The 27303-nt window shown below is 40.1% G+C and overlaps 2 protein-coding genes across 2 annotated transcripts; both read left to right on the plus strand.

The window, feature by feature from the left end:
• Nucleotides 1–2579: 2579 nt before the first annotated feature.
• On the plus strand, nt 2580–8755 carry rab33a (RAB33A, member RAS oncogene family; the record flags this gene model as incomplete). Its single annotated transcript, XM_083891781.1, has 4 exons — nt 2580–2954; nt 7054–7194; nt 8371–8451; nt 8531–8755. The coding sequence occupies 4 exons, from the start codon at nt 2580–2582 to the stop codon at nt 8753–8755; spliced, it is 822 nt and encodes a 273-aa protein (XP_083747907.1).
• A 7106-nt stretch (nt 8756–15861) lies between these two features.
• Nucleotides 15862–26653, plus strand: fmr1 (fragile X messenger ribonucleoprotein 1). Its single transcript, XM_083891529.1, is given in 17 exon segments — nt 15862–15948; nt 17658–17710; nt 17800–17893; nt 18458–18529; nt 19152–19300; nt 19434–19527; nt 19712–19828; nt 19946–20116; nt 20189–20267; nt 20401–20495; nt 20497–20547; nt 20550–20618; nt 21761–21847; nt 22017–22248; nt 22551–22748; nt 23544–23623; nt 24481–26653. Coding segments are annotated over 17 exon segments (1899 nt in total). The 5' UTR covers nt 15862–15897; the 3' UTR covers nt 24688–26653.
• The last annotated feature ends 650 nt before the right edge of the window (nt 26654–27303 follow it).

The following is a 27303-nucleotide window of genomic DNA, read 5'->3' on the forward strand; positions in this document are numbered from 1 at the left end:
AGAATTTGTGTGAGGTTTTTTACAAGTAAACTGATCCTTACAGATCTTCTGCTTCTAGTCTTCACTCAATGTCAATGACATAAAGAATCAAACGTGCATTCAAGTTGCATATGAACTTTCCTGTGTTGTGATAATGTGCAACACGCTGTGTATCGGAGGTGTTTGGTGTTATGCATGTGAGATTTTGGATTGAGATTGAATTAGTCATGGATTTTACATGCATCTGTTCTTATCTTAAACTTAGTAAAGCATGACACAGACTGACTGGATCATAGATTAAACAACCACAACATTAGAACAGGACTGTTGTTTTAATGTGCCAGATGGGGATTTTTCTCTCTACTAGTCAAAGCAATTGCCTATGGAAGAAATTAAACTACAACATTAGATAGACTGTACATCACATTACTGCTTCAGTAAATTATTTCAGTTGCTGCTATTCCCACAACAGTAAAACCAGGTTGGTTTTTCCAGATACAACCAAAAAATGTGTAAAAGTGTAAATGCATGCTATATTTCACTGTTGGTTTGTGTTCACCAGAATGTGAATGTCCCACTGAGATTCATCTCTAGACAAACAGGCCTTTAACTGGGGAAGAAGGCAGCTTTGTCAGACACAAGCAGTGGGATTGTCCGACGCAGCGTGTTTGTTGTGTGTGTGTGAAAGAGAGAGATTATGTGTGCCTGTTTGAGAAACAGTGTGTATGTCTGTGAGGAAGAGATTGTGTCTGTGTATGAGGGACTGTTCTACACAGTGAGTGGTGCACCTGTGTGTGTGTATGTGCATGCACGAGAGAGAGAGACTGACTGAGCGAAAACAGGACAAGTGTTGGTTCCTCTGTCTGCATTTTAGTCTGATGCCAACAGACAGGGACCGTGCGTAGCGTACATGTCTGTTCTGGACGTTGTGCACATGTGTGTGCCTGTGTTTTTCCTGTCGCTGTAAGCCAAAATGGAAGCACAGCAGCTGAAACACTCGGCAGCATCTTGCACAACTACATTTGGTACAGTAAGTAAAACTGATTTTGTTTCATTTTTTTCTTGCAGTGAAATGCTAGTCTCACTTGGTTGGTCAGCAACTTTGGCGCCAATTAAAACTAATTGGGTGGATTTTCCACAAAACTGTATGCCCATACGAATGGTCCTTGTCCCTTGTTTATGGTGATGCTCAGTGGGTTGACATGTTTTCTTTTATTATTGAACTGTCACAGTCTCTGTTGGGTGGATCATGCTGCCATCTGTCACAACCGTGAGCTCGAACAAACCAATGTAAGATGTTTTAAAGCCCCACTGTGCGAGCTCTGTGCTATTATTATTCGTTAAAACCCAAACACAACAGACGTGTCTGCCAGCCAGGCCAAGTTGTATTGATTGCACATAAAAAAAACATCTTGAAAGAAGAAGGAAACAGTATAAACTCTGAAGAAAATAGGAATTCAATATGTATTCCCCTTTCAAACCCTTAACATATACTGTTGTCTTTAAGGTATGTTATTTTACAGGTAATTCATTGCATTACGATTTACTTAAATGTGAATTCCTGGTATTCGTGTTATTTAAAGTATTTGTGTTCATTTGCTTTTGTGGAGAGAGAGAATCTGGGCACAGCGAACCTTTGCATTACGGCCTTGTTGGTTTGTGGAATGTGAAGATTTGTCCACTTGATTAGATCACGTGACTTAGCAGTGTGAGAAAATCTGTTTCACTCTTACTCTCCGTTACAACCCACAGCTACACTTCTTCAATGGTATTACATTTTTACATTACAATTTTAATGACCGTTTGTTGTAAATGCTACTTTTTATTACTCTCTGAATTGTAACAGACTAAAAGTTAGTGCGTAAAAATTAGTATCATCTTTTGCAAATTGAGTTCTTTCTGCAAACACGAGACACTCTGTGGCTGGTTTCTCTGTTCGGGCTCCTGTAGAAACGTCCGTTTGCTTCAAGTGAACCAAATGCAGGAAGTGGACGACAACGCAGTACATTGTGTATTAGTATGATCACAAAAAACAAAAAAACAAACAAACCAAAAATATGATGGGATTTGATTAGGAATAGATGCATTTTGCAATCAGAGTCCAGGGGACTATTGTGAAAACGACCAGTAGCATAGTCAATTTATGCCAATAAACCTGTATAAATATTACACACTGGACCTTTAATGAAATTTAAGTATGGCCTGAAAGACAATTCACACTTTGCTATGATTCGCACCCCAGTTTGGGTTCAAATATAATTAATAACATGAATTTTATGGTGTATATTGTCATCTTACTATTTAAAATATTGAATATAAGGAATACTTTTGGGAACACGAAGTGAGTGTATTATGATTTTCTATAATGTTTGTGTTGATACTTATATATACTGTAGCTTCTACACATGCTTGTGTATTTTGTAATGCTTCTCCCTTTAAGGCCACAGTCAGCTGTTGGTAGAGAGCATCGTTTGGTGGAAGTTGCATCTCTGGTCTCCTCCTTCCTCTCCCCTCCCTTCACTCATCCGTCCATCCGTCGACTCCCTCTCCTCTCCTCTCCACACACGCACCGCGATTTGCGCATCGCCTCCTCCGGCATAATGACCAACGATTCTCCGGAGGGGGAGATCCGGGCTCCAGGCAGCGGAGGAAGCGGAGGAGGACACGGACAAAGAAACCGCGCGGATGACAATGTCACCATCCTGACATCCTCCATGGATTACCACAGAGCGAGCCGGAGCCGAGCCAGCAGCAGCAGCGGCGGCGGCTACGATGCCGCCCCGAGCCTTACCTCCTCAATGGAGCTGAGCATCCAGACGCGGATCTTTAAGATAATCGTCATCGGGGACTCCAACGTGGGCAAGACGTGCCTCACCTTCCGCTTCACTGGGGGGAGCTTCCCCGATAAGACCGAGGCCACCATCGGCGTGGACTTCAGGGAGAAGGCGGTGGAGATTGAAGGGGAGACCATCAAGGTAAACTCAACAGCCATCGAGCAGCTGGAGGTTGATGAGTGGTGTTTCCTCACCACCCATCATCCTCCTCCTCCTCCTCCTCCTCCTCCCACTCTTTTCTTTTTGTTGATCAGCTGCAGCTCCCAGTCTAACAGGCTTTCAATCAAACAGGGCCCATTCTTTCATCTCATCCCCATAATATGCATACAAAGACTACATTTACAATAGTCTACAATAGTCTTTATGCTCAGGTCGCACATTTCTACAGTTTAAAATGGAGCCTATACTCTCAGTGCATGAAACACGCTCTGGAGACATAATGCTTTGTTTCTCTCGAAAAGACTGAGAGACAATAATAATATTATTTTTTACACTTCTACCACATCATTACTGATTTCTATATGTTCATAAAATGTCTACTAAATATGGTGGTTTTGAAAAAAAAACATCACAGACTGTCAGGAGACGATTCACTTGAACATGAGTGATGTATGAGCATCACAAGGCTCATTATATTAACACAACAATTGTAGGCCACAGTATGGCGATATCACTCTGCTAACTGCTGAAATAATGATTTCCAAGATTCAAGAGCAAGAAAACGCATGAACGTATAATTACAGGCTAACTGAGGTATCACGGGAAATGACCCAGATGGTTTTAGTGATGCTTGTGTTGATGTATAAATCAGTGTCTCAGTAGAACACCGACTGTCTACAACCTCCAGATGCCCCCTAATGCTGACTCACATACACACTCCCTCATACTGTGTAGTGTCTTACTTATAAGTAATGTATTTAAACAATAAATACATAAAATGTATTAATAAGTGCCTTGATTTGTTTAGTGTAGAAGCAAAGAAAAGGGGAAAATGTTTGTGGGATTTTGTCAAAGAGGAAACTGTCCAGTGCAGGATTAGAAAAACTCACTTTTTTCAAATAAAAGAGATGAGATTAGATCAGTACTGAGATAATTTTAGCTCAGTGACATTTTATCATAGTTGCTGTCGCAACACACTCAAACAGAGGAAATGTACTGTCACACAAATCCTGAATCTGCGTTTGTAACCGGATCACCTCCCCCCCCCCTTCTTCCTAGGGCCATAACCTACAGCCCAATAAAATGTCTTCAAAAATACAGTCTTAACATTTTGATTGAAAAACAGTGAAAAGACAAATGCTAACTAAAATCTCCATGGCAGATGTAAACTGAACTATAGCCCTGTGGTTGTTTTCTGACAAATGCTGTGACTGTGATTAAATTTGCGATACAACTTCTAAGTCAATCCTCAGTTCAATAGTTATTGTGTTATAGATTTAAAATAAGATGGAGCATTACCACGATACCTACAAAATATGAACAAATATACTAATGTAAGGAGGAGATCATAGAGATAATATGAATTGTTTCTAATTGCATTTTGTGAAACTGAATTTCAGCCTTTGCAATTTGTCAATTGTATTGTGTTAAATTTTGAAAGAAACATGACTGGTTGTATGTGTATGTGTACATATTCAGTCCACAAGGTTTTGTTGTAGGATCGTATAACCCATACATGTTGACTTAAAGGGGTATGCAAAATCAGTTTTTTAATCATTTTAATACTTATATTTGAGACTCTGGAGGTCCTATTAGTAGGCAAAGTGTGAAAAAAGATGACTCACTCATGTTTTGTGGTCCTCCTCAGTCTAAGTACAGGAGATACATGCAAATTAGCGTAGTGAACGTAACGAACGTGCTAATCTACGTCACATGTTGACAATTCTACCGGTGGTGCGTGCTACTATTTTCATTCCGGAAAAATGCCGGCGGATCCAGCTGTTTTTTCTCCGTCCTTGTAAACGCTATATCACGAGTGTGATTGAAATCTGACAAGTTCAGGGTATTCGTGTTCAAGTGAATGCCGGTACACACATCCAAACACTGACAAAACTACCCAGATGTAGCAGAGCTAGCTAGCGGCTATTTGCAGAGTGCTTCTAGAGAGTATGCCCGTCATGGGCATACTGAGAGTATGCCCATGACGGCCGCTAGCTAGCTAGTTAGTTAGCTGCTTTCATAAATTGTCAGTTATTTTCTGACATTAGTGTTCAAAGCTCAACGGTCCTTTGGATGTATATCAAACCAACATATTCCAACACAATTCGACATTGCAACATGCTTATTTGCAAAAATATATTACAACAAAAATGTTCCTCTGCAGATTTGGCCGCCATCTTTGTTGAAAAATATCAGCCGGCTCGCTGAATTCGCATAGCATCATGGGTAATTTCATCTTCCACTTCTTTTTAAGCCCGCATCGGAGCTCACTACATTTTGAGGGTTGATTATAAGGGGAAAATCACATTTCCCTATGCTCCCCCAACACGTGAACACGCAAAATTTAGGGTTAGGGCAAATATTTAGGTTTAGGGGAGGTATTGGGACAGGGCCTAAATATATGATATGTGCCATGTAGAGTCTGCAAATGATTACTTTTCCAAATGTTAACTGCTGTTAGCTGCCGAAGCCTCAGTGACGCCGACATAGTTTCCTGTGTCTCATTTGCATTTAAAGAGACAGGCACTCAAAATTGGAGCTTTCTGAACAGGGCTGTTTTGGAAGAGTGATTGAACTGCTGTGGTGCTTCATTCTTAAGGTATTTTGACCAAAGCATGTCACAGACATGTTCACTAGGACACTAGGCTCACTTGTAGATATAAGGTATGAGATGTACTTTAAAATGAATCTAGTGTTCAAAAAGTGATGAACATAAACCACACAACTATACACAATTAATCAATATGTCCAAGAAGATTTGTGCCACATTTAAAAAATGATATTTTTTGAGGTGCTCTTCAGATATAGCATTACTCAATTCATCCTTGAATCTTCAAGTGGTTCTTGAGAGTTTACGTTCACAAGAATAAGACAGATGGATGGACAGAGTGACCGACAACACACACACACATACTTCATGCAGGCAAAGGCATCACAACTCAAGAGCAGTGCAGATGATATACTGGTTCATTTTACACAGCAATAACAGAGTTCACCACACACCCATTCCTCAACCAGACCTGAGCTGAGTAACCGATGCTGTACAGTCTGACACTGATTGCAGCTGCCGCACCGTGTGACACGCAATAAACATACACAATTATTTATGGCGCTCAGTCTAAAGACACCATTAAAAGTAAACGTGGAGTACTGTGTATATTGAGACACACCTCTGAGGGAGGAATTATGTTTTATTTTCTATTGTAATTTCATGGTGGCTCTAGTGCAATTTGAGGTGAACAAGCAGACTGGGTTTAAACCTCCAGCAGGCTCCAGGATCATTTATTGCCGGTGCTTGGAACCCTTGTCTGTGTACTTGTGTGTCATCCAGGTTGTGAGTCTTTCATTGTTTGAGTGAAAACCAAGGCTCCCTTTATGGCGCAGCAGGGCTATTAAGAAGTTTATGAGCTAATGTCATGGCAAGGTAATGGGGTTTCCATATTAAATTCAGTCAAATTTCAGATTAAGTGTTCTTTGGCAGGTGAATTAAAGTCGCTCACGGACTGGCAACAACTAAAACTGTAAGCTGCACGGCTATAAATAGCAAAGAAAAGCAAAAGTGTCGACGTGTGGAGTCAATCTGTTTGTTTAAGTGTGAGTGCACTGCCGCTTATTTCTCAGCATTTAGACTCTGATTATAAACAAAACTCAGACTGGAGGAAGGGTCATGATAGATGGATTTGTGTCATCATCAAAGACAGAGTTGTTGTTCAATCTCTGATGCTTAAATGTCAGGTGTGTCTGTAACAGATCATTTCCTGGGCAGTGCTTTTAATACACTGTAGGTCTGGGTAGACTCCAATTGTGGTAACTTATTTTAATTTTAACTACACAATAATGCCAGTGTCACTGTATTTAATTTTGGGATACACTGCCCATCATTTACTCGTAGAGTAGACCTGCCAGAGGCCCTTATTAATATTTAAGCAGAAAAGCTTATTGCGCTGCAGAGAGCAGTGCTCTCCTGAGAGCCTGGAGTTGGGAACGCTAGAGCACTATATCCTATTATACACTGAGACATACTGGCTTTATGTGCTGGAAGACAGATTGATACTATGTCTTACCTCATCTGTCTCCACAGGTGCAGGTGTGGGACACAGCGGGCCAGGAGCGCTTTCGCAAATCCATGGTGGAGCACTACTACCGCAATGTCCACGCAGTGGTCTTTGTGTACGACGTCACCAAGATGGATTCCTTTCGAAACCTACAGACGTGGATAGAGGTTAGTAAGTGATGCAGCACGTCACGTTGACCATGCACTATGAATAATATTAATGTCTCCCCATTTTGTAGTTTCTCTGCTTTTTCTTGGCCTATTCATCAGCTCTTAATGTGACTAAATGAGTTGTGTTCTAAACGAACATTAATTTCTTTGAAAAATAATCACAAACAAAATGTTTTTTAGGTCTAGACATTGACATATGAGCAGCACATAGGAATGTTGTCTGGTAGAGTTTTACTAACAGGAAAATCTCTAGAGAATTCAGGTGTCGGAGTGGCACCCGGCTCGATCATGCTGGAGGAGACATGGAGACATTTGACCCATTTATGGTTGTGAATGATCCAGAGCTTTCCCTGCTGTGTTCACATGATCTGAGGATTTGCCTAAGAACCTGGCAGGAGAATTTCTGGAGAACGTTCAGAGCGACTTCTGTGGACATTTGTGGACACTCTCCAGACTTTAGTGCATGTCTGAATGCAGCTTCTAATGCCTTTTCAACCACAAAAATTTAATCGGTTCATCTTTAAGTCAGGTCGATGCCTGTTTTGAAGAAAATGGCTCAAAGCAATTTCCAGATATAATGTTCAGGACAAAAATGTTGTGTGGCTAGTAATTGGTCTATAGTGAGGTAGAAGCTTTCTTCAGTGGTAAAACTTCACTGAGCTGCAGCTATTTTGGCACCAGGTATTTCAAACTGCAAGTGCAACATACAGTATTTTAGTTGTCATGTATTCTTAGTAATTACAATTATGCATATTTGATATATACAGGACAGTCACATGTGCTCATACGGTCTTAATGGTACATGTCTATGACGCTATACTCTGATTTGTGACCTGTGTGGAGCAGAAACAAAAATACTTCAGGTTCAAAAGCCTTTATTCAAACAAGATGCAACCGAGAAGATAAATCCCCAAACAGTTGTGACCTTGATGGTCTTAATTAGGGTTTTAAAAAAAGGCAGACAGTTATTATGAAAGAAAACTCAAGCTTTCTAACAAAGTTTTAAGTGTTTTTGTTCCTGCTCCATGCAAAGAGTCCCTGAAGTGTTTGTGTTTTTCCTCTTGTGTTTACCGTGTTCTTCAAGAGCACCGGCATACGACTTGAGTCTGAATAAATACAGACAGTCCTTGAGCACTCTACTACCCTTTGTCTCTATAATCTGATCTGTTCCAGGAGTGTAATGGCCATCGGGTCTCAAAGTCAGTGCCTCGAGTCCTGGTGGGAAACAAATGTGACCTTGTGGACCATATACAGGTCAGTGTAGAAACAGAATATAACTCTGCTAGCAATTATTTTAACAATACTTTACAACCACGTCCTCTTGCTTTCCCAGGTGCCCTCAAACACAGCGCTGAAGTTTGCCGATTCTCACAACATGCTGCTGTTTGAGACGTCAGCCAAAGACCCGAGGGAGAGTCAGAATGTCGACTCCATCTTCATGTCCCTCGCCTGCCGTCTGAAGGCCCAGAAATCCCTGCTCTACAGAGATGTGGAGAGAGAGGACGGAAAAGTGCGGCTCACACAAGAGACTGAAACAAAGAGTAGTTGTCCTTGTTGAGGAAATGGTGGAGTGGGTGGAATAATCGAAGGGAGGAGAAAATACTAACTGTACATGTCGAGGAGGAGGAGGAGGACAGGGGTGATGGGGGAGTCAGGCTAAAACAAGAGACTTCTAAATTAAGTGCAACTTTTCTATTTTAGAGATCTTGGGTGGGTTGAGGTTGACGTTAAGAGCAATGTGTTTTCAGAGAGAAGAGTTCAACATGGAGGTGAGGGTTTACAGCATGTGCAAGAGGGGATATGTTGTTCTTGAGGATGAGGACAGGGAGCAGAGAGGATAATAATGACTTAAAAGAGGAACGGGGATTAGGAAGTGACAGATTTAACAATTCAGATTTCAGACAATGCTGCCTTTTAGACTCCAATGAAGATTACTTTAATTGTTTTTTCAAAAATAGACACAATCTGAGTGAATATACTTCCTCCAGGCCCAGTGCACAGGTAATCAAACAACACTACAACAAACACAGGTTACTTGTGGAGCTGCCCTGCAAACCAGCCCTGGCTGGCCGGGTTTGTCACCATTAGATAACTTTTATATTACATTCTGTCTGATTTTTCCTTTTCATTTCCATCCACATACTAACTAGAAGCAGACATTTTTTTCTACTGCCTTAAAACACTGCCTAAGTCCTGGTTCTTAACGAACCAGTCAGGCAAACGTAGCGTAGCATTGTGGTTTTAGTGTTGTGAAGTAGTTTAACAGCTCGAGGTGATGTTGGTTCCTTCAACCAAGTAAACACTTTAACAGCCTCACCGTCTCTTCATTTGAGAGGATGAACTAGTAGAAAAATATTAAAGCACTTGATATGTGCCCTTCACATGTACGACCACTGACTTAAAATCACTGTGAGAAGGTGAGAACACACTGTAGACAACACGGCTCTGACAGAGGTCAAGGCACCTACAGTAAGACCTTGAGAACAAGGTTTCCTGAAAGCAGCCCATCGAGAGGTTGTCAGGCAGCATGGGACATATTGATTTAGAGGCTGTAAGATCCTCTTACCCTTAAGCAGGAGGGATGCATTCTTAAGGCTCCTCTTTCACATCGAATCGTGATGTAAAATATCCACTCTCTATATGTTTTCAATGTGGCGGAGTCGCTTATCCGTTTTTTTCTGTGTTTTAACGTTCAAAAACATCCCGTCTTTACCACGTGTGACTGCAAGAAAGGCAAGGGGCGCTCTCTCTCTCTCCCCTCGCCTTATCTTCAGCATATTTCCTAATCTGTAATAAACATTTTAAGGTAAAGCTCTTTTGTCTAAGATGATGTGCTTTCTGTATCAGCACCAAGAGGATGGGGAATGCGTCAGAAATCTGTGGCCCTTGTATCGATTACAAAGATCATTATTCTGCTACACAGCCTTGAACCAGGATGTACAGTGGAAGTGGACTATTACGCTCAGTGTCTGATTGAAGGAATGAGCTGAGTATGAATGATACAGACTGCACTATATAAAGCCATATTCATCGTTGATTGTACAGACATGCTTCACATAAGGAGCACTGTACAAAATAGAATGGTAGAGCTATGAAGCCTGTGTGCAATAAGACATCAAACTAGAGGCCTGAATGTGATGCACAGCAGCTCACTTAAGGCCACATTATACTTCTCCGACTGCGTATGCGTTATCCGTCTGCGTCACCACGGAGACGCCTCGAGCATTTATACTTCTGCGTCGTCGTGACGGACACTCGCTGCAATTTCCCGCCCGATCAGTAGGGGTCGCTGCGCAAGGTTGTTGTGCTTCTGGCTACAGTGAGCAATGGCGTCCGAGAAAGAAAGAGAGAGAAAGACTGTTGTTGTTGAAAAAGTGGCCGTTTCTCACTTTTCTGTGTCACGGAACGCAGTTTTAAGATAATTTGAGGCGAGAAATTGGCCATTTAGAGTCTAAACATGTGCTGTGTGTGTTAAGATATGACGTATTTATAGTTCGGCAGCGGCGTTATCGGCGGGGATCAGCTCCGCCTCTGTCAGGACGCCCGGAGCGCACTGAGAGCCGGCACAGAGCAGCTTAGCTCGGCCTGTCCTGAGGACCAATCGCAGCTCTTGCCGTCTCCGTAGTCCCTTGACGGAGTGACGGACACTTAAAAAATATTCCGTGCACCCGGAGACGACGCAGAGGCTCTTCGACAGGTTCTGCGTCGACGCAGAGGACTCTGCGTAGCTACGCAGAGCACTTTACGCAGGAGTATAAATTGGGCTTTACCCTGTCACTGTACCCTAACGTAACACTGTGGCCTACTTTTGAGCAGGGCTATTAATCTGTTTGAATACCATATGTGATGAATTCAGATCAGTGAACATTTTAGCTTCAGTGTTTGTTCCAAGATGACAGTCTGATAACATTATTATTTAACACTCAATTAGAAATTCAAACACGGCCCAAACAACTGTTTTTCGAATGAACAACAGAGGGTTTGAACAACTGCTACACATTAATCAAATAACTGTAAAACATCAGGAAGAGCGGCAGTCATTCTCATTCTACAGCAAATCTGTGATTAAAGGAAAACATTGTGCATTTCTATCATAAGCTCAACATATGTAAAAAATCACTTGGATTCAAATGACTAGAAAAGGGTGCCATTTAGTTAATCACATAGTTCACATATCACATTAAACTCTATCTCAACAAATAATACAAATATACACCAGGGTATGTGTGCTTGTCTATCAATTTTCCCTGAACGTGTTATTTGTTCAAATGATTCCTTCTTTATTTGTTTTGCTTCTTTGGCCAATATGTGCTTTTTAAGGAAGGCCTTGACATTTCAATGAACTGTTTAAGAAAGGTTACCATATATGTCATTGTGGTAACACTGATGCAGCTGAACAGGGATTAGTATTGGCAGGTTTCAGCTAGCTTTTTTAGCATTCTAATATTTCCATAAATATGAACGCTAATGTGGTTTTCACGACCTGGTGATTGGTGCTGCTTTGTAAAAGAGTATGTTACAGCAGTGTGAGTAGAGCTCCTCACAACTTGTTTCTCTCTCTCTCTAGCTCTGCCTGTTATTAGTACACTCCAAGTAGAACCATATGAGGCTCTTCGGCTTATCCTCATAGGAGAACCCTTTTTGGCTCCAGGTAGAACCTTTTTTTTATAAAGGTTCCAACTGGAACCCTTTGGAGGGGTTTTTTCCACCAGGAACCCATTTGCTTCTGAAAAGGGTTTTTTCAGAAACAAATGGTTCCAGGTAGAACTTCAGCCCTTGTAAGCAGGACCTTTTTGGAACCCTTATTTCTAAGAGTGTAAACAAACCCTAACCCAACATCTGTGAAGTCAGATTCATTTAAAACATAATTTTAAAGATTTTCAGACATGAAACAAACAGATTAATGTTGTTGCCAGATGTAAACGGTCATACTTAGCGTTGTCCGCAAGTAAGGGGATGGATGAATGTTGAAAATAGGTCTAAACGGGGGCTTCAGTCTTAAACTGGCAGAAGTCAATTTCCATCTGTTCTCGACAAAATCAGCTGCCATCAGAAATACAGCCACCACAGAGTGGATAGCTATCGACAAATATAAACACCTACAAGAAAATATTATTTTAAAAGTTCATAAACAATTTCAAAATCAAAGTTGCCCCTTTAATAATAGATTTTACGAGTGCTGTGATTTGATTTTGTGATGTCATTTTTAAATCTCAAACGACAATGTATTTAGGTTTTAATATATTACTGTATTAAAGTGGTTTTGTCTTGTCTGTCTTGTTTTTGCAGTCTCACACAGGAACTTCTGATAAAAACTGCTGCAGAAGCCTCACTTGTTGTTTCAGAGCCTAATTTTTCTGTACTAACCCTTTTTTCTAAATGCCTCAACTTCAGTCATCTTAGGAGATGATGTGCCCCTTAAGCATTAATGAAGTTTTCAGTAACTCATCTGTTTTGGCCATACACTCACTTTCCTGACAAAGGTTTTGTTTTTACTGTCAGAGCCCGTTTACCCTGTCACACACAGGAACTTCAACTTTTAGGCCTGTTTTTCCGTTCTCCTGCTCTCTTTCTTTCCGTCTGCCCTGTATCTAATTTCATCCTCCATGTATCACCATGTTTCTGCTGTCCTCTAACACTGTTCCTGTCCTCAGCTCCATATAGTTGATCCCAGTCTCATATCTCACTGTCATTGCATGTGTAGTTCACTGACCTCTTTCTTTCTTACTTTCTTTCTTTCTTTCTTTCTTTCTTTCTTTCTTTCTTTCTTTCTTTCTTTCTTTCTTTCTTTCTTTCTTTCTTTCTTTCTTTCTTTCTTCTGACTCTAAACATTTGGGTTTTGGCTGTTCCTCAAGCAGATCGTGTGTCCATTAATGGAAAGAGCAGATGAGTGCCGCTGAATGCTGAGAGATTTAAATGATTACACCATTACATTATTATGCCTAAACATGAGATTTTAGATATTTTGCTAAATAATCCTAATACTACCTCAGTTAAAAACTAGACCAGTTATGCAATTATTTAACAACTTTTCTGAGATTGGAATAGCTCCCCACATGACCCTCATGTGGAGGATAAAGTGGTAGCAATGGATGGATGGATGAAACATTTAAAGGTACAGTGTGAGAGAATTAGTGACACCTGGTGACAAGACTGCAGAGTACAACAAACGGAGGACCTCTCCACTCAAACCTCCTTTTCACATAATGTGAAATAATGTCTCCCACCCCTGTTTCCCCTCTTCTAGATTATGTGGGTGGAGCTGTTACGTCATTTGAAAATCAAGCTTTTACTTCAAACATGAAACATTCGGGCTGCAGTCAAAACATGTTGGCACTAGTTTGTGGCCAGGCAACCTCTGTAAAGTGAGGCCTTGTGTAAGCTATGAAAACCAAATGAGTACTATTTTAAGGCAATTATACACTATATAAACAAACAATATGTTTCATTTCTGCTGGGGAAAAAACCCTCCTAAATAATATACACTGGACCTTTAAGAATGTCTTCAAGCAATGACATGTCAGATTAGAATTTATTAGACATTTTTACATATTCAAATTGTGTGGTTTTGATTCCCATTATGAATTGCATTGATGATATATTCCACTGGGTGAGGCTGGGGAAACATACCTTTGAATGGATGACATGTTACAGCAAGTCAGTGATCAAGATGCAGATATCTGGTTGGAAGCAAACCACCGATGAGTTTAATATCAAAAAGTCCTAAAACATACATGTTGAAAATGTGGTAAACAAAAATTGCAGAGAAGTCTGACTAAAAAAAATCTATCTGACCCAATAGAGCTTCAGTGACAAGTCACAGTCTGAGAAGGATGACCGAGTTCCCTTTAGCTGGCTCAGTGACAAAGTACATGTTGGCTCACTGTCCTGACTTATGTAAAGTGAACATAGTGTCGTTGGTAACACAAACTTTAGCTGCTTAAATATGTCAAAATGTCTGCTGTGATAGTTTGGAGCAAAACAGCTGTACTACCATAATACAAGTTTAAATTGGACTCTGGGAATTGAACAAAGCCACCAAAACAGGTGTGAGAAATAACAGATATCTGGTTCATTTTCACATAGCACAAATAATGTATTCAAGCAATAACCCACCTATTATTTAGAAATGATTTTTAAACAGAGATGGGGGATTACATTTGAGAGGGGAGTCACAACATGTTTGTGTCCACATGATTGTATAAAGCTCATATATTTTTACATGAAAAGTGAAGCTGTGGAACAGATATGACAATCACCCAGGTCAAAAAGAAGTACAAAAATATGGTTTTCACAAGGTACAGGGAGGAAGAAGGGCTTTGATTAATGAATATAAATTTAAACTTGTTTATTGATCATATTATATTGTTGATAAATGGAAATATTAGGGATGCACGATATTGGACTAACTGCAGAGGTCATTTAGTCTCTTCTGTCGTGAAATTGACATAACTTTTACATACTCATGTCACAGCAGATGTGGGTATATAAAAAAGCATAACAATAATAGCTGTAGGGGGCACTAGGGGTTTTGAGGTCAATGAGGTATTAGCTTATTCAGCCAAATATTTATTGTTACATCAGCCTATATTGATGCGTTTGCTGATAATTTTAATTATCGATACAATAGGGATGCAAGATATTACCGAGGAAATAGTTTTTTCTGTTGTGACATTAATGAGTAGTGGAGCGTTATTAAATACAATAAAAAAAATTATATGATTAAATACATTTATGCTTCTTCCTACTGTTTTTTTTTTTTAATTTTGCGTATATATATATGTATATATATATATACATATATATATGTGTGTATATATATATATATATGTATATACACACACACATATATATATACATATATGTTATATTATTATTATTATTATCAACATTATTATTTTCACATGTTCTAAATTAAAGGCGTCATTGATTCATTCAATATGTTGTCTTCTATCTTCAGGTGCAGATACCCCACTTGAAAGGCTTTTGCATCCGCCCCAAGAAACAGTTTTCTTCTCAATAACCCTACTTTTTCCCTTGTCTTTTCTCTATTTTATTTTGGAAAGTGCTTCAAGTATATTTAGCGTACTTGAAACTACATTGCGATACAACTCTTTCCCTCCTGTATTCTCTCACACCGGCTCCTGATTTTTGTTTTTTTCTCCTTCCTTTTCGATTGGTATAATGGCCACTTAGTTTTAGGTCAAATCATTGTGAGGCAATGAATCCAGTGATGTGAAATCATGTTAGGGGGAAAGCCTCTGAAAAATCACCTGAGGAGAGCAGTAGCGGCCGTAGATCTCAATGCCCTCAGCCTTCAGTAGAGGAAGAAAGTGGAGACGTCACACAGAGAGATACAACCATCAATAGCTGCTACACCACTTATCACACATTAACATAACTAGCTACTAAAAGCTAACTTGGCTAGCTGCGTTCCTTTGATTAATTACATATTCGATATAGCACGCTTGACGAAAACAAAAGCGGGACTCGAAAGACAACACGTAAAGGCACACGCGTTACGGTCTCACTCTCCACAGCTTCGCGGCTACTCCTTGCATTCAGCTGGCAGGCTATTTTAGCTAGCTAGCGAAACCAACGATAGCGAGCTCTGTTCAGGCTAGCGTCAGGCTAGCCAGCTAGCTAGCTAGCTACTAACGTCGGCAACGGTGGTTAGCAAACTGGCTAGTAACTTGCGTCATGGATGAACTAGTCGTGGAAGTGCGAGGGGCAAGTGGCGCCTTTTATAAGGTATGTGAGTGCATTTTTTCCCCGAGTATGGTCATCATACTCATTACATCACGCACAAATGTGAAGCTAACTAACATGAAACCGCCTCCCCGGAATTGCTGGGAAACATTTGTTTGCATTTGCAGGCCTCCGTGGTTTTTTTTGGGAGGCTGACAATCTGTAAACAAAGCCATGTATCACTACAAGGATGCTGCTGCTGCTGCTGCGGCTACAATCTGGGTGCTACTGGCTGAGTTTGAGAGCTACTGGTGATAACATCGGTCCTTAAGCAATGCAATGCATTGGTGTTGATAATGGTGAAGAGTGTGCACATTGATGTGCAGCTGGTTGCAGGTTCCACCTAAGTACCAGCGTTCGCTCATGGTTAACGTTTTCCAATGTAAGCCGATTTAGCAGCAGGAAAATGTGGGCTTATTTTGGGGGTATTTAGTCACCTGCCTGTTTCTTTCCTAGTGTGCAGGTAGTGATCGAGTCTGAGAATGTTTGGGTTACCATGAAGACAATATGAAGCATGATATTAGGGTCCGAAATTATTATTGTTAAATCCACTGATGTTGATTGCCTGTGTTTTGTCAGTTGTTGAAGTATGTACATGGACATTTAAGTCACTGCTGTGCAAAACATCATGTTACTAGTTTTTTTTTGGATCTGTCATTATTGAACAACTGTTAAGGAAGAACAAACACAAAAGGGTTGTTTTAAAGTCATGACTGTTTCTGCTTCTTGCCATCAGTTGCATGACTTTAATTGGAAAATGAGTATTGTTTTGTGTCTGATGAAGTCCCCAGACTTGTGGGGATTTTCTCAAAAGTGCTGGACCATCTTTGCTGTGTTTGGTGAAATGTTGGTGGAAAAGAAATAGATGCAGAATCACATGAAGGATTACAAAATGTATCCCAATTATTAAAAAAAACATGAATGTAATTGAAGTGCAGTCATTGACAATGTTTACATGTAGGTTATGACCGCAGCAAGAAATTATTTGTTTGTGAGACGATAAATCAGGGCAGAAGTTGGCGCTCTCAGAGTCCTCCCACTAGTTTTTCGGGTGTAAATGATTAACTGATAGTAGCATGTTCGATTTGCACTAATGTTCAGAATGTGCTGTGTCGTCATAAATTGACACATTAAATTGCACTGTGGTCATTTCTGAGGAGAGAAACCACAGCAGAAACTCAGAATAGCACGATCAATAATATGATTTGGAAATTGGGTTAAAAACACTCTTTGCAGCCAACTATCTGCACATACAATGGCATCTAATCTCACTTACCTTTTTTTATTTCTTCCAAATTGGCCAGGTGAACGCCCAATCTCTGTACTTTGTCAGTCAGGGTCCGACAGAGTAGTAAATTTATATGCTACTGAACAAGCATATTTATGAGATATAATATGAACTCAGTCAAAAGGCATTCCTTGACTGTGGATTTTTTTTTTGCTACATTTAATCCATGTGTGACTTAATGCCACCCAGAGGCGAGACTCTTCATCTCTTTTCCTTAGAGGAATTGCATGTCCTACTTGACACACAATGGGGGCAGACTGTATGAACACCCAGATAGTGAGATACAACCAAATCTGACTTGAGCTCTAATCTCCAAAAATAAACCATTTTGTCTGTTTTGCTGAATTGTATTCCTACTTGCTCGGTGCCAGGTACATCAAATTCTACTTCTGACTTTTGTTATTCTCCTCTGTAATTCTTTCAGGCCTTTGTAAAGGATGTTCATGAAGGATCAGTCACCGTGGCGTTTGAAAACAAGTGAGTCAAGTGCACACACCACTGTGCTGAGCTACCTTTGCCAATGACGAAATTCACACTCTTTTTTTGTATGTGTCCCTCTGTCCTAGCTGGCAGCCGGAGCGTCAGATCCCATTTCAGGATGTGCGATATCCTCCTCCAACAGGGTTCTGCAAAGAGATCAATGAGAGTGATGAGGTTGAGGTGAGGCTAAATTGTCACTTGCAGAATTCTCACATGAAGTTCATACTCTCATACATTGATGCTGCGTGTGATATTGTTCATTGCTGGTTCTATTAAACATGGGCCAGCAATAGTGAGACACAAGTCATCATTTTGGAAGACAATGCAAAAGCATTGCAGATTATGCTTCACTTAAATCAAGGCTCTCTCAAAGTAAAACAGTATATGCAGTGTTTAGAGTTTGTGCTACAGATCAAATTGTTTAGATTTAAATGATCTGTTTGTGTTTTAATTTGAGGAACAAAACAATAACAAGATTCACTAAGATTCATTAAGATTCACCCAGGGAAATATTGCTCAGTATATGATAAATGTTTCATGAGGAATTCTGATTTCAGTGGCTTTAAGTATGTCAATTTTCTACTGGGAAGCTCTCATCAGAGCCTGTTACACTGACCCCCTTTTAATATGGAATTAAGAATTAACCAAATTCACTTAGTCTCTGCATGAAATCTGTTTTCTGACTCGTTCAGTCTTTTAGTAATGGGTGGAAAGTTTTGAGAGACTTACTCTGTGTGTGTCCAGGTTTATTCCAGGGCTAATGACAAGGAGCAGTGTGGATGGTGGCTGGCAAAGGTTCGCATGGTCAAAGGAGAGGTAAGGCTCTAACTGTGTTATTCCTAATGCTCTGTATAACTCAATATACAAGTAAGACTGGGAATGAAGTCGTCAGGCAAATCCAGACATTACCAAGCAGATTGTCATTGGTTTATAACTAATACGTCTGCTGCATGTTTTTTTTTTTTTTCACAAAAATGCAGCCTCATTAATAAAACTAACCCTTGTTTAATTCCAGTGGCCTATTAAGTACAAGAGTTTTATACATACATACTGAAAACATAAAAATATTTGTGGCTCATTAAATATATATATGTACACAGATTTCTCTTGGCATAATGAGGTGTGATTAGTGTTGCTGTGATGCTATGTGATTAGCTGAGCTTGTGCTGCTAATCTAGGGATAGCAAATTGGATTTAGGCGACTGTCAGATTTCTCACTACTGCTTTTGCTACTTGTGTTTGTCATCTTTCGCTCACTAACTCTCTCCTTTTTTTTATTACCCACATTCTCTTTAGATAATTGTAATTCCATTATTTAAACTCATTATATGTTTTTTTTACGACTTGGATTTACAGACTACTTAATGCATGTTTTGTTTTCTTATAAAATGTACAACTGCCTCACTTAAAATCTCTCTTTGTCTGCCACTGGCTTCAGTTCTATGTAATAGAGTATGCTGCGTGCGACGCCACATTAAATGAGATCGTCACACTGGAGAGGTTACGACCAGTCAACCCGAATAAACCAGCCACGAAAACCTCCTTCGTCAAGATCAGACTGGACGTACCTGAGGATCTACGGCAGATGTAAGTCGGACTTAGAGACATGGACACACAGATATTTCTGATGTTTGCTGCAACTGTTTAGACTGAACTGAGGGAGACATTTGGGGGGTTTTGAATTCACATGAGCTGAATTTGTTCAACTCTGATTTGACAGGTGCTCAAAGGAATCAGCACACAAAGACTTCAAGAAGGCTGTGGGAGCGTTCAGTATCACCTATGACTCAGAGAAAAAGCAGCTGGTCATCTTGGTACAGTTACTTTTATTTATTTTTTTGTATTTAAAGACAATTATTCTGTCGAATCTAATTAAATTTGTCGAAATGTATTGTCGAGTGACTGCAGCCCCATGTGTGACTTAAACAACATGGTGTCTTTAAAGTCACATACGTCACCAACACTGTTTGTCAAATGGGTCTTGATTGTTTTTCACAGTCTGTGAATGAGGTCACAATGAAGCGGGCCAGCATGATCAGCGACATGCACTTCAGGAGCCTCCGCACCAAACTCTCTCTCATGCAGAGGAATGAAGAGGCCAGCAGACAACTGGAGGTACATGTTTACGCTCAAACACACGCACGTTTAATTTGATAATTGTGTGTGATCTTGCAGTCAGGATGGATTACTCTTCTTATGTTAATGATAGTTTGTTTGTGTGTGTTTCTACAGAGTTCCAGACAGCTTGCATCTCGGTTTCATGAGCAGTTTACGGTTCGAGATGATTTAATGGGTCTGGCCATTGGAACTCATGGTGCCAACATCCAGCAAGCTCGAAAAGTCCCTGGAGTCACTAACATAGACTTGGACGAAGAGACTTGTACCTTCCACATATATGGAGAGGTAAGATAGAGTTGTTTTGTTATTTAAAACACTAAATAACAAATAAACTCATTATTTGGATGTTTATCTAAGGACCAGGAGGCTGTCCGCCTTGCAAGGTGTTTCCTGGAGTTCTCTGAAGATGTCATCAAAGTTCCCCAGAATTTAGTAGGTGAGAAAATCACTCAGCTGTGACAATTCAATCTTTTTGTGGTTTAGCCAGATAATTTAACAACCGAGCCCCAGCAATTAACCGCTCCCACTAAAATATCAATGGTCAAATTAATGTTTTTTTGCCCAAACAGGGAAGGTGATTGGCAAGAACGGTAAACTGATCCAGGAAGTGGTTGATAAGTCTGGTGTGGTGCGAGTTCGTATTGAGCCTGAAAATGACAAAAAGACATCTGTGGCTGTGGCAGCAGCAGCAGCAGCAGCAGCAGCAGCAGCAGCAGCAGCAGCAACAACAGCAGCAACAACAACAGCAGCAACAGCAGCGGCAACGCCAGCAACAGCAACAGATGAGGTCAGTGGAAAGAGAATGGTAAACGGTCTGTATTTATATAGTGATTCTCTAGTCTGTATGACCACCCAAATCTGCTTTACACTGCAGTTTTTGCCATTCACATCCACATCCTGGGTGATCGAGCGCAACCCAGGGGGTTGGCTTGTAGACTAGAGGAGCCAGGGATCGAGTCCAACTAATGTTGCAAAATATGTTATCTCGCCTATCACTTGCATTGTGTCAAAATTATTTATGTAGATAAAATACACAAACATGCTATTGTGTCAATCTTAAATGTGCTGTTATTCCACTTGGATCCTGTTGTATTAGCTGGTGTGGCATTAAAAGGTGATAAATCAATTTTGGGAAAATAAAGGCCCTTAAAAAGTATTATAAAGTCTTAATCACGATTTCATGAGGTATTAAATTTTGTCCATAGAATTCGACTGCTAAAAGTATGCATACATGTATTTATTTTCCTCCCCACGTTTGTTAATAACAACGATGTGCAGGCATGCTCGCCCTGCAAAATCAGCGAACACGCTCCTCCTGGTGCAAAATAACATCCAAAATCGCCCGAAATTGTGCCCTATAGATTAAATTACAAACTAAACTAACTGACACAATGTTTTGTAAGTTAAATATGTGTTGCTGATTACAGCTTGCAGTGGCGATAAGGTCTAGTCTTCAAAGGGTATTGAAATTAACTTCAGGATTCCTGCATATTCCCTGTTACAGGTTGGTTAAAAACATTGGTGTGAACATTTCAGTTTTTCTATAAGGGGGTATGACAGAGAAGTTTGAAAACCATGGAAGAAATATACATTTTTTTTAGACATGATTACAACAGACTGAATATTACTCATAACAAAAAAGTGACAGTGACCCTCAGGTAACATAATAATGTCACCCCATGGAAGAGGATCCACTGTTTATGTACAAAAAGGGGCCACCGCCATGAAAACAAAATGGTTCTTAGTTTCAAGTCAGAATAGCCCCTAAAAATGACAAAATAAAGATTCATAAAACTCTAATTCCTGCCATATGCCCCCCAAATCCCACGCATTGGATCGTCAATACTTAGGCTGGATTCCATCAATAAACATAAGTGAACTACTGCTGGTATGTGGATCATTCTCTTAAATTGTGCACCTGTCTCACAGGTACTGGTGCCATTTGTATTTGTGGGGACCAAGGAAAGCATCTCCAATGCTACAGTGCTGCTGGATTACCATCTCAACTACCTTAAGGTATTTCTGTTCAGCAATAGTAAATAATTATCGCCCTCAGTTTCCAGTCACATATGACACCTTTGAGCAGAAATGGACAAAATGGACGTTAAATTAATGCGTTAACGCTGTATAACACATTCATGGTATTTGGGGGAGCTGTCTAATTGATGCTCCCAATTGTCCACAGGAAGTGGATCAGCTTCGCCTGGAGCGTCTTCAGATCGATGAACAGCTGCGACAGATAGGCGGGGGAGGTGGAGGAGGAGGAACAGGACTCCGAAACCCTAAAGACAAGACCTATGTGTTCGATAATGGCATGGGGATGGGGAGAGGAGCAGGAGGAGGAGGGAAGCCCTACATCGGCGGTGGAGGAAGAGGTGGACGAGGACGAAGAGGAGGCGGAGCAGCTTTTGCGTCAGGTATGACATGGAACTAAAACAAATACGTAAATTAATTGTTATAATATCATAATTTACAAAATACTTAACTTGCACATATACATGGATAACTAAAGTGTTTTCATACTCCTTCTCCAGAGCAAATTAAGTACGTTTCGATTAATGAAATATGCAGCTATTACAAGGCTTTAAGTACTTAATGGAGGATGTCTTCCCGAGGAGACAACGTTATTATAAAACTAAACAATAAATCAAAGGTTCATTCTATTGTGTCACTCTGAGGCAGTTAAATTAAGTTTCACTTACTGTGCTCTGGATCACAGGCACCAACTCGGAGGCATCCAACGCTTCAGAGACAGAGTCCGACCACAGGGAGGAGCTCAGTGACTGGTCGCTGGCTCCCACTGAGGAGCTCATGACGGGAGGCGCATCCATGCCCAGACGGACAGACGGAAGGAGGAGAGGAGGAGGCGGCGGAGGACTAAGAGGGCGAGGGGCGAGAGGAAGAGGAGGGCACAGAGGTTGGTAGCCATTGTCATACGTTGTAACAGGGTTTTCCTCAGCAGATACTGTGTTTTAGGCAAAATACAAGTCAAACATCCATCCAGCCATTTTTACACCGCTTGATCCTCCTCATCCACAGCCAATCCCAGTTAACACGAGGTGAAAGGCAGGGAACACACTGGACAGGTCATTCCACCACAGGATCAACATACAGAGAACCATTCACTCTCATACTCACACCTACAGTGTCCAATTAACCTTAATCCCAGATATGCATGTTTCTTGACTGTTGGAGGAACCTGGAAAGAACCCACACGCACAAATAAAAAAACCAAGATAAACTTTGATTTTATCAGTTATATAACAGTTTTTTAAAGTCTATACACAATTTGACTGGAGGCTGTTTTACGATAACTGAGTTGGAAGAAAAAGAGACAAGAAATTGGTGTGTTAAATGAGAAAAAAAAATATTTTTTAGCTTGGAAAAACAGGCACAAATCACTTAATGAGATCTCTCTGGATTCCTTTTAGCTAATAAATTATCATAATGACTGTTGGCCTTTCCACGAGACTCACATTTGTACTGGAAAAATAATCTCCCCTGACATAAATCTAATTGTGACGCCTTTAAATATAATAACCCTGCCAAGAGTTTCTCACATTTGACGTGCATGGACACGAGAGAGGTTTTGACTTGGTATCAGTGATGTAGTAAGTGGTTTTTGATTACTGAAGGTTTCTTATTGTTTTTCCATCTTGTCGGTTCATGTGCACAGAGTGATGAAATTAAGACTGTTTTTGTCTTGGTTTAGGTGACGACATGCAGTGGGGTGATCCAAGACCTCGTCATATCAGAGACCCTAAGCCTAGAGTACAAGAAGACAGCCTACAGGTAAACACACACTCAGTCTTTGTTGTAATCTTAAAGGGAACATATTATGCAAAATCAACTTTTTAATCATTTAAATCCTTATATTTGGGACTCTGGAGGTCCAATCAGTTGGCAAAGTGGGAAAAAAAGATGACTCACTCATGTTTTTGTGGTCCTCCTCAGTCTAAGTACAGGAGATGTTGACTTCCGCACTCACTGGGACGTCACAATGCGAAAAATTCCTGGAATTGTTGAGCTCCGAAAACCCGAAGTCCGCGAAAAGTTCTATTCTTGGCTCCACAGTGCAGCACAGGGTCCTATACAAACTTCCAGCCTCAGAGGATTTATCTGTCCAGTGGATACATGTTATATATGACAGCAATGTGCCTGCTACAGGCTGCAAATGATCAATTTTCCAAATGCTAACTACTGTTAGCTCACAGTAGCCTCTGTGACTGATGTCATTTCCCGTCCCTTAATTTTTTCGTAGTACTGTTTTGATCTGTTTAGTCACTGTTTACCAAATCAGTTGTTTAGTACAATTATTTTCCTGTCAGCGTAGTGAACAAGGTTGTTGAGGGCCGAATAGTTGAGTCAGAGTATCTCGGAAGCAGCAGGGCCTCTGGAGTACAGCTCCTAGGCAACATCATCTAGCTGCTGCTGATTTAAAAAAAAAAAAAAAAAAAAAAAAAAAATGCTACTGACAGTTGCCATGGCAAAACCTCTGGTCACTGTTGCCCCCCATCTCCACATATTACAAAGTTACAAAGATCTTGAACTGTTAGGCTGAATTATTATGGAACTGGCTGAATTATTATGGAACTGGCTGAAACTGCACCTGTACAACCCATCTGTACTTGCTTCCTTGTTTCCCACAGAGCCGCTTAGATGGTAACAATGAGAGGAGCATGCAGCACTCGTCAGGGGGTCGAGGAGGAGGAGGGGGGGGACCTTCCTCCTCTCAGAGTGGCCTCAGTGCTGCTGGCGATGGCCCAACCCGTCATCATCACCAGAGACCCATCAGAGACCGGGGGATGAAGAAGGACAAACAGGACGCTCCTCCACTGGTGAACGGAGTGTCGTAGATGCACCGCTGGAGGACATTTTCATTTACATATACACACATTCAGAAAGGCCCAGTCCCAATGTCCACCCCTCACAGACTTTAAAGCATGTCCACGGTCAGTCAGTGAGCGCTTAGGACTGCCCACTGTGAGCTCGTCATGTGGTAATTTTAGACACTTGACGGCCACTTTTCCGTAAAGTCGTTATTTCTGCAGATTCTGCCAAAGGGAATTACCCACAGTTCATAGTAAGTGGGTCACAAATCAATCACCACCCAACTGAAAAAAAATCTTGGGGCTGCATCTTTAAAATCCTTAAATCAATTCATAAATTATTAGCCAACTTTTTTTGACAATTGATTTATCAGTTTGAGGGGTTTTTTTGTCTATAAAATAATAATACATTCATGACTTAAATGTGAATATTTTCTATAATTTTGCTCCATGATATGAAAACAGCAGTCAGACAGGAAAATAATGAATAGATTAGTTGATAGTGAAAATACTTTTTAGTTGCAGTTTGCTGTTTATAAATAAAACATTGATTTTAATTTAACTCAAAAGTGCAAATCCTTGAATTAAAATGAAACCACAGGATTTCACATCGTCAAGGTAAAGTAATACGAAGTATAAAATGTTGTGTCCCATTCAAGTTGAAATCATTACATCAGGTGACATCGACAGAGTCTATGAGGGTTTAAGGGTTTATTGGGAACATTGGGATTTGGCCAAACACACAAGCAAGTGGTCATAAACCATTGTAGAATATCGGTTTCTTTTTCGCTTTTTCTTTCTGTGTCTTTGTTAAACCCATGAATACACGTTTCATCAGCATGATAGTTTACTGTAATGATGTCGCAGACCACAGGTCATCTGGCATCTGCTGATCTGGTCTGGGCTCTTTTTTTTTTTTATCCTTAGTATCTTACATTGTTCTGTAGAGTGACAAATAAAAGTCAGTACTTTTTTTGGGGGACAAAAAGAAAAGAAGAGGAGGAATCTCTTATCAAGGCATCATTTCAAAACATGCTCGCTCCCCATCAACAGCAAATATGTTTGGTTTTTGTCACTTCCCTGTTTGGAATGACTAAAATTAGATAGATTTAAAAAAAGAAAACAAGGAAGAACAGTCACTTCTTGGCAGAATGAAGTGTTTGTTACCTTAATATTCTAGATTAATTTGAATTAAAGGGGAGCTTACACAGCTCGGCAACAGGTGGCCACACTGTTTTACACTGTCTTCATACGGGAAACAGGCATAGCTGGACACTTAGGATACTGTCTGTCGTGTTTTATTTCCTGTTGCCCACTTAACGTAAAACTCTCATTGTCGTTCTCTTTGACTGTCCGACCGAGCATGGATTTAAAAAAATAAAAAAAATGTCCACTGCAGGACACAGTGATGGAGAAACATAAATCTGAGGCACTTTGACATTGATGTACGTTTAAAGACAGAAACACAGAAGACAATATGATGAACTGCTCCCCTGTTTAAAATGAATCATTCATCCATTCATCCTTTGAGCTGGTCACATTGTTAGGCCCACACTTAGTTGCTGTATTGACGGCGAATAACAAAATGCTGCAATAATAAATCTAACAGTATCAACATTGGCACATGTTAAATAGAAAAGCTTAGGCAGAGAAAGGCAGATTGATCTTGAGTTGTTTTCCGTTTACAGTTAACTAATCTGTCCTGGATGGATGCCTGTTATAATTAGCGCAGCAACAATATCAATATCCTGCATTTCCTTAATTTATGAAAAACTTTGTATTTAACTTTTATTTTTTTTGGTTTTGCTGTTAGTGTTTCGAGTATCAGTGTAGAGGAAAGAAATTAATGTAATTCCTTGATATAATAAAAACTTGGTATAAGTTTTATTCTCCCTGTTTTCCCAACTTATTCTGGACCTAATTCTCCGTTGGTGAATTATTCTGGTTTTATGTCTTCTGTTGGCTACATTTAGTAAATTATAGGATGGGAGGGATTCACTGCACTGTTGTAAACATCATTTTCTAGTCATCTTTAAACAATAATCAGGGTAATCAGGGTTGTGCATCTTAAATAGCTCCTTTACTTACTTATATATTGAGGGATTGTAAAAGTGAAACTACTTGGTTTACATCTGTCAATCTTTTTAAAATCTTTGTGCCTTGAATTTATGCTCCTCCATTTCTTTGAATTGGCCTATTCTTAAAAAAAAAAAAAAAAAACTTCCTGAAGAGATTGACTCTTTCTATACTGTATATTTTAAAACGGTGTATATTTAGAACATTGAGTACGTGGGTATTTTTCTTACTCGGATGATTCTTGTCACTTAACTTAATGCTTTTTCTTACAATTTCTGTGGGTTAGACCAAACGGAAACAGACGTCTTTGACCGATTCTGGCCGTGTTTTCCTCATCATGAGGGCTGAAAAACCATGTCATAGCTGAAGGTGACGTTTTCTAACCAGTTCATATTTCTGGATATCGAACAACTAGTCGTTAAAAAAAAGGCTTCACTTTCTCCTATTGAAGTGTTCCGGTGTTCCGTTTGAGCTTCTGACCTCATACATATTTTGCAGTGAAGGATCATGAGTGGCACTGTCATAAAGGCATTTACTGGTATAATCAGTTGGCATAAATTCAAACTG

The sequence above is a fragment of the Microchirus variegatus genome (assembly GCF_963457635.1).
Source record: "Microchirus variegatus genome assembly, chromosome: 6".
Lineage (NCBI taxonomy): Eukaryota > Metazoa > Chordata > Actinopteri > Pleuronectiformes > Soleidae > Microchirus > Microchirus variegatus.